General features: G+C 38.3%; 1 protein-coding gene across 1 annotated transcript in view; it reads right to left on the minus strand.

Moving 5' to 3' along the window:
* Positions 1 to 767: 767 nt before the first annotated feature.
* MSR1 (macrophage scavenger receptor 1) overlaps positions 768 to 8,994 on the minus strand; it is a 64,322-nt gene continuing 56,095 nt past the window's right edge. The window contains exon 10 of the mRNA XM_015565252.1: positions 768 to 1,255. Within this exon, the coding sequence (XP_015420738.1) occupies positions 1,122 to 1,255 (134 nt within the window). The 3' untranslated portion in view covers positions 768 to 1,121. The remainder of the gene's footprint in view (positions 1,256 to 8,994) is intronic.

Consider the following 8,994-nt stretch of genomic DNA (forward strand, 5'->3'; position numbering starts at 1 on the left):
AACTCCTGCATTGAGCATCTGCCCCCTGGTGGTCAGTACACGTCACAGGGACTAGCCATTCTGCTGTTTGGTCAATTTGCATATTACCCTTTTATCATATAGGATAACTATGCTATTAACCATGTCATTTCTCATGTTAATACATGAGCTTGTAAAACCTTCTGATAAAAATTGTACATGACCGAAACTTACCGTTTACAGCCAAGTTATTGCTCATCTGACATCATGACAGCTGGATAAAATTCATTTTTAAAAAATATGCAGGAATTAAAGCTTTTGCAAAGTTGGCACCAAAGAAGTTTTCTCAACCTTCTCATTATTCAGAAAGGAATTCAATTAAAATCAACTAAATAGATTTCAAAGAAGACAAAAAAAATGACAAAAATTGCAATCTCATGGTGAAGATATAAATTGGAACCATTAATGGAAATTGCTTCCATATTACTGACATTTGTAATCTAGAAGCCTTAAACTTCAGTATATTCAATTCAATGTATAAATCATAAAATTCCATTTGACAACTTAGATGTTAAAATGGTTCAAAAACAAACATATAGTAAGTATGAAGGTTGTTAATATGCTTATCCAGTGACTTTTAAATATTCCTTATTTGGGGGCAATATTCTTAATCTCTTAAATATTCATTAAACTGATTTTAATGGATAAAAGTAATAAAAATCATTTTGCAGCGATTACATAAATGTGAGTGAAATATAATCCTATATAATAAAGAGGTAATATACAAATTGACCCTCACACAGTAACACCGTCACAAGATGAATGTGCGCACAGCGGGGGTGGGGGCAGCAGCCGCTCCACAGGGCTTCTGCCAGGGTTCCTGCAGCCCTGTGGGGAGGCGATGGTCCCGGGGACCACTTCACACGGCTTATGCCAGGGTTTCCTTAGCCCTGCATGTGCGCTGCAGGGGTGGGGCCCGGCGGCCGCTCCACTTGGCCCGGAGTGGGGCATCAGGGTGGCACTCCAGGACTTGGGGATGTCCCCTGGTGTGCCGGCCATGTGGGGTGGGACTCTGGGGCTTGGGGTGGTCCCAAGGTGCAGGAGGTGGGAGGGGGGAGGGGTCCTGGGTCTTGCACGATTTCATGGAACGGGTCACTAGTATGTTATAAAACGCAAGTGACTCCAGCGTCTTCGGCATGCGTACAGGCTCTCACACCCCACTGTTTGATTTTACAGTCCTCGATAGATGATTCTCTCCCAAAGCAAAATACTTCATTCAGCCATATTGGACCCGTACCTACAGAAATCAGATACAATTGCATTATTAGGAAGTATAATTTAGTTTTTATATTTGAGTGGAACAAAGCCATTTATTTACTCACTAATTTAACAGAATATGTTGATCATTGTCTATATACAAGTTCTGTGCTCTTTATTAGGTTTCAAAAATCAATCCCCAGCCCCAGGAAACTTTATATTTTGTCGATGTGTAAAATACTGAAATCCAAAGTGTAAGAGCTGTAACAAAGGTGCACAGTTCTACAAAATTACAGATTAAAAATGGTTGGTTTCCTCTAAGCATTTAGCAGATTATTTTTATTTTTAAAAATAAGAAAAGAAATAAGATTCAGCAGTAATGGATATAGGCAATGACCTGATGATTCAATTTATGGATATGGGGTAGACCTGGATCATAAGGTATCCTGGAGTTCTTAGCCTCTAGTATTTTAATTAACATGGGCCCGGTTTCCCAAATATATTATCTATTTTTAATTAACCTAAAACCACTACTACCAGTGAAGGTCTTACAAACTGTCCTGTAAGAAGATCGTCAATTATTTTTTTTAATTAAGATATTATATATGTGTCCTTATTTGTCCCTTGTCCCCCCAAACCCCCACTCATGCCCTTACTCCCCTGGTGTCTGTGTCCATTGGTTAGGCTTATATACATGCATACAAGTCCTTTGGTTGATCTCTCCCCCTTACCCCCACCCTCCCCCACCTTCCCTCTGAGGTTTGACGGTCTGATCCATGCTTCTCTGTCTCTGGTTCTGTTTTTGTTCATTAGTTCATCTTGTTCATTTTAATCCACAAATGCGTGAGATCATGTGATATTTATCCTTCTCTGACTGACTTATTTTGCTTAGCATAATGCTCTCCAGGTCCATCCATGCTGTTTCAGATGGTAGGAGTTCCTTCCTTTTTACAGCAGGGTAGTATTCCATTGTGTAGATGTACCACAGTTTTTTAATCCACTCATCTGCTGATGGGCACTTAGCTATTGTAAATTGTGCTGCTATGATCATAGGGGTGTGTAGGGAGCGACTATAGAGTTAAGCCTCGGACTGACCTGTTGGCAAAGCCACAAACAAGTCCCAGCTTAGAGGACACAGCCATCTTAGCATAATTAGGCTTGACCTTATGAAGCTCCCAGATCCTATCTGGGTAGCTAATGGCTGTGGGAGGTGCTGCAAGTGCTGCCAAAACAAGTGAAACTCATAAGAACATTGTAACTATGGTGACCACTACCTTGTTTACCTCTGGCTATAAAATAAAGGCTCAGCTTGCTGTCTGGGTCTCTCTCTGTGGCCTCAGCCAGGCATAGGAAGATCCACTAGACCCAGCTTATTCTCTTTGTCTTTTCTTTAATCCTTCAATGCCCCTCCTCAGGCCCACTGACCCCTTGGCTGTGCTGGCCTGGCACAGGGGTGCATATATCCTTTCTGATTGGTGTTTCTAGTTTCTTGGGATATAGTCCTAGAAGTGGGATCACTGGGTCAAATGGAAGTCCCATTTTTAGTTTTTTGAGGAAACTCCATACTGTCCTCCACAGGTCTGCATTCTTTGCAAGGGCAGGCAAATACTGTAACAAGAAAATGGCAAAGCTCACACCCTTTTCCGATTCTTCCTCAAACACATTAGAAGGAAAAACAATGGCTGTCAGCAGTAGGCTGCCTTGAAGATATTCATCTAAATAAACAAACTAAACTGCCACTTTTAAGATAAGGATGTTATTTTAATCATGAATAAGAAAACAACTGCTTTTTTTTTGGAAGGAATTCATTGCCAGAAAAGATAACTTTAAAAAAGGTTTGGCAATGTCTTTAGAATATTTTCTAAAAATTTTCCTAAGTGTTCCATTTATTAAAGTTCTCCTTTCTTTTACGCTTACGACAGCTAGAAATAGAACCTTTGAAAACTTCTAAATGAATGATTTCATTGGGTTGTGTTAAACATACTAGTACATAAGTCAAACCCCCTAATGAATTTTCAAGAACGTTTCATGCCACCAGGAAATTGTTGATTTAGCATCTAAATTTCAGCAAACACATTTGCAAACTGGTGGAGGGCTTTTTCATTTGGATCAATATGTTAAAAGGCCCTCTTTCTGTCACAAGAGGTATATGAAACATACTTAGAAATACTAAATTCAACTTACAAACAGATTTTTGGGTCACTGTAAAACAGAGTTAAATAAAACCTTGTTTGCCGAAACCAGTTTGGCTCAGTGGATAGAGCGTCGGCCTGCGGACTGAAAGGTCCCGGGTTCGATTCCGGCCAAGGGCATGTGCCTGGGTTGCGGGCACATCCCCAGTGGGAGATGTGCAGGAGGCAGCTGGTCGATGTTTCTCTCTCATCGATGTTTCTAGCTCTCTATCTCTCTCCCTTCCTCTCTAAAAAAATCAATAAAATATATTTAAAAAAAAACAAAAACCTTGTTTTTCAGAGGCATATGTAAAGCACATACAATGACATCGCTCTTCCTGATTTTTCAAATATTCTGTTAGCTTCATAAATTAACAACATCTGCATGATTATTTATGTATAAATATATAGTCATATGTATGTATAATATAAGAATAAATTAGCAGATATTGGGAATTTTGTAATTACAATGTAGATAAAATTTGACCCAATCTTAAAAAGTGGATAGAGGCTTCCATGCATAAAATAGAAGTCATTCCATATAGTGACGGCAGCATGAACATGCTGGAGGTATTAGGATAGTGAATAGTCTCCTGGCATCCAAACACAAAGTATATTAATGAGGAAGAAGGAAGGCTGATAGGAAGCTGGGACCACACTCTAAAATATTTTGAATTTTATATTGTGAGTCACAACAAGAAATGACATAATCAGAAGTACATTTTAGAATCGTGTCTAGTAGAAATGTGAAAGTTAAATTGAAGAGTCTGTAAGTTAATAGGATGTTGATGTAGACATTTTCTGTGATGACTCATGTTTTTATTTACTTTTTGAATTAGACAAGAAATTTTGATTTCCACATGGAAAATAAATTGGTGCAATCACTTAAGTTTTGTATAATTTGTGCCTTCACTAGAAAGATCCAAATATAAGACAAATTTATATTTTGGTTTACATTACCAAGGTAACTAGGAACATTGTATTTTTCATTTAATATAACAGAAATTAAATCATTAGGATTCAAACAATCTATTGGAAAAGCCAAAGCTACCCTGGACTGATCAGTTGTAAGATGAGGAACTGGAGAGCTCAAGTGAGCTTGAAATGTTCATACTAGGATTGTCTGCTTTTAGAAACCACAGTAGCGGAATCCATGAATGTTAGAGTACCATTCAGGAGTCATAATAATGAATATCTCAGCCCACTCTTTGAAGAATTTACAATGTAGGCAGAAACAAAGTACTTTTGATCTGTTATCTCATTGAATCCTCAAATAACCTTAAATGTTAAGTGCTTCTATATGCCATTTTACTGTAAAGTAAAAATCGGAGACAATAAGTAACGTTGCTCAAGGTCACATAGCTAATGCATGGTGGCGCATTCCCTTGCATCCTCCTAAGCCAGGCTTTAATCAGAGATTCACTGCAATGCCCTGCATTATTCAGTTGGGTTGTTCAGCAGATGTTTTGGGCGTCTACATGAGTGAACAAAATCAAAATCCATTTTCTCTTGCACTGACTTCCCAGGGAGGACCTCTGCTTTAGACAAATGGAACTCACATACGTAATCAGCAGTAGGGCTGACACTTGCATCTAGAACTCCTAACTCAGACCCCACTATTGTGAAAAGCAGATTGTGCTACCGGTAACTTTGGTCTTTTCTATGTAGGAAATGATTCAGACACAGTGAACATACTGAGTCTTTTCACATATGATTTTAAAATTTGCTCTTCTAATAATCTTGTAGAATAATGGCAATTATCTCCATTTCATTGGTAGATAAACTGAGACTCAGAAAGAACGTATGGCTTTCTCACAGAGAACAGAGCCAGCAACAGAACATAAGGCCCTTTACAGCTTGGAGATATTTATTGACTACATAGGAGCCCAAATAGAGTTATAAAAGTAATGTTCAAAGATTTGTCATTTTATTTTTATGCTAATATAGTCAGGACTATTGAGCCTAAGGGAAAAATTTACTTAATGCACATTTCCCATATCCTTCCAAATTGGTTTCTGCATTAAAAATTAATGCTAAGGTGGCAAAAAAATTAATACAATTTTATCTTCATGTGAACCTCAAAGATAAAAAAGCAAATTTGTTTTTATTTCTTCAGGTAATAACTGTTACTCAAGGATTTTGTTGCTGCTGCTGTCATTTTTATTTTTTTTTACCTCCAAACTATCCTTTCTACTTAGTGGGAACTTATGCAAAATTGATGAGTATGTTTTAGATGTTTCCATTCTCTGATCCTATCTATCATCTATCTATCTATCTGTCTGCCTGTCATCTACCTAATCATCTACACAGCTTCAATTCCTTTAACATTTTAGGGCTGTGTCGGGACTAACCGACTTGGTGTTCCCAAAGCAGACATAATCAAGGCACTCTCCATGGCTTCTGGGGTTGATGAGCTTGGTTTGTGATGCTTGAGAGTATGTTTGACAGATTATACCATTTTCCCTTCATCTCTTCTTTTAAAAGAAAGCAGACAGTGTTGTTCTTTGAGGGACTCTGAGTTTCTTTAATCTAATCACCACTAACCCACAACTTTTATGGGGGAAAAGGGAATCAGATTTTATACATTAGCCAGACATATAGCAAAGTGATGAGATTTTTCAACTAGCTGCTGAATAGATCTCTGTGGAAGTAAAAATTCTCTGCATGAATGCGAATTAAATCCAGATACGGCTGAGTGACATGAATTTGTATCCCTTTTAAGCCTTCTAGTAGGGAAGTGCTTTGTCAACAGCCTCTCAAGAAAATCATTGTGTTTTCAGATCAAAGTTGAAATGGAATGGGAATCAGAATAGAGAATGGTGAAACAGACTAAAGTTCTGGATTCTAGCTTTGTGGTCCTAAAGAAGCCACTCATTATTATACATGCAAAATAAAGGGATATGGCTAATGTACCTCTAAAATTTCATTTACCTCTCAAAATCTATGATTTTAAGATTTTGAAGAAGCAAGCTCTGCCGACACGAAGTTCTTAAGCATAAAGAACTTAGAACATTCTGACTACTGCAGAGACAGGTTATGATAATAATCTAGACCCCCCAAAAAAACCATCATAATAGCAGTATAAACTTGAGCAAATTTTGTGACAGCTGACAGATTTATTTATTTTCTCTGTGAAAAATCTGGGCTATAATATCTATTCTTCTCAGGCACAATGTGCACTAAATGAGATCATGTAATCAGCACTTGCTAAACAATCTTATTCCTACTTCATCCTGTCTTTGTTAACCATAGTAACAAAATAGATGTGCTAAGAACTCTATAGGCTCCATATCAGGTTCCATAAGATCCAACATGTAAACTTCTTTTAAAGCTGTCACTATGCAAGATACAGTAGGCAAGAATTTGAGCTCCTATCCATTGAGATATTTATCTTTGAGATTATTTTTACTCCTATTTATTGAAGCTTAGTTCAGAGCTATAGTTATATCTTTGATCTCCTTCAGTTTATTCTTGTATTTGTTTTAAATTCCACTTAGAAATTTGATTATGAAATGGGGGACGGGGTGATGAATAGAAGATGACATTTATCTTAGAATTGTCTTTTGTTTCTGCTCTCAAGTTTGGGGCTTCAGCACAAACTTCTGTAAAACCGGAGGAGAAGAGGAGATAGCTGGCTGCTCCAGGCCCAGTTTATGCTTCCCGCATTAGCATATGGGCTCAGACAGGCTGGAACACATTCCCAGAGTACCGCCATTGACAAAGCTCATCCAGGCTGCTGCAGGGAGGCCACTGGGACAAGGGATTGGAGAGCCTGCACAGGGAGTGAGTGACTCACTCCCCCTTCCCTGACCCCATGCAGTGACAGGCAAAATGCTTCTCAGAGCTTCCTTAAGTTAGCCTTTTGGTCTATGGGGGGCGGGGGGGAACATTTCACTTTAGCAAAAGACACATCCAAATGGAAGAACCTATTTAAAGGAGAATGCTTTAAGCTTTATTCCTATAAGTCATTTTCCTTGCAGCTGCAAAACTAATTCTTCTTAATGCTAACAAGGATTCTCTCTGGTAAGCCATGTTTGCCATTTCAAAACTGAGAGAAAGAGAGAGAGAGAGGGAGAGAGAGAGGGAGAGAGAGAGAGAGAGAAGGGAGAAATTGCATGGAGAAAATTGTATTCTTTCTTTAATGGGGAATTATACAAAGGAGATAAATGCAAATGTTTTTCCTTCCTGTTTGAATGTTGGTAATAATGTACTGGTATATATACATAGAGTATTAATCTAATTCTTCTTACTTTGCTAAGAAATGACAAATAATTAAAATTCTAATGCATCCTTTTCTCTCCCCAGCCCCTCCATTCATATTTCTGCTTTCTGTCTCTATGCTACATTCAAAATTGCTTTTTCTCCCCCTCGCCCCCCAGTTAAACTGTAAATTTAAGGTGGAGTGGAAAATTAAGGGCGAGTGTAAGCAGCTTTACATAAAAAGGTTGTTTGCTGTGTCTAATCCCAAATCAGCTTACAAAGTAAGCCTGTTTCTTAAAACATACAATGAAGCAGATCGTGAAATTTATTTCTCAGACTCTTGTTCTTCAGAACAAATAACCTGAGTTTTATTACCTCTCCCAGCTCATCTTGCTTTGCGATTTTAAATTTCTCATAATCAATCACTCCTCACTTGTTTGGTGCTGGATTCCACTCAGTGAGCAGAGACTAGAGCTGGGTCTCCTTGGGTGGCGCGGGGAGGTGATCTGGGTTCCTATCTAGTACACGCAGTCATGCTCCTCTCTGCTCAATGCAGAGAATGGAAACTAACCTATAATTATAGGATGGAAACTATATAGTTTCCAGAGGATGGAAACTAACCTATAATTATACAGTTGATGGTGCTCTCTGCCTCTATTGCGCAATGCCACCAGGCAGGCTTTGTACTGGACACTTTTTGTTGTTGTTAATCCTCACCTGAGGGTATTTTTCCATAGATTTTTAGAGAGAGTGGTAGGGAGGGGGAGAGACAGAGAGAAACATCGACTGGTTGCTTCCTGCACCCCGACCAGGGCTAGGGATTAAGTCTGCAACCGAGGTGTATGCCCTTGACTGGAACTGAACCCCGGACCCTTCAGTCCGCAGGGTCATGCTCTATCCACCGAGCAAAACCAGTTAGGGCTTGACACTTTCTATATGCCAGCTCTTTTAAGATTCAAAATAAACCTGGCTTGGTATTATTATTATTATTATTCCCATTTTATTGAAATAAGAGATTGAAATCTGAGACATAAGTATCAGCACTAAAGTTTCAACTCATATCTCCTTCGTTATCAAATGCCTGTTCTTTCTGATTCACTTCAGCAGGTGCTTAAAAATGTAAACAGAAAACAAAATTCTGGCATACTTTGCTGTTTTATCAATAAAACTCTAGTATAATGTATAGCATCACCGACTACCCTAAATGCACAGCCTCAGTAAAAATGAACATTCATCTTAGAGAAGTGGCCAGTTATCTGAAGAAAATTGCCTCCATGTAGCCAAAAATAATAATAATAATAATAATTTCACATGAGACTAAACTCTATTGTTTCATTACTTATTTAAATAGAAAACATTTTCTTGCCAGTATTCTATACTATTTTTTTTTTTTTGCCAGTGCATTAGA

Source organism: Myotis davidii, unplaced genomic scaffold, assembly GCF_000327345.1.
Source record: "Myotis davidii unplaced genomic scaffold, ASM32734v1 scaffold71, whole genome shotgun sequence".
NCBI lineage: Eukaryota > Metazoa > Chordata > Mammalia > Chiroptera > Vespertilionidae > Myotis > Myotis davidii.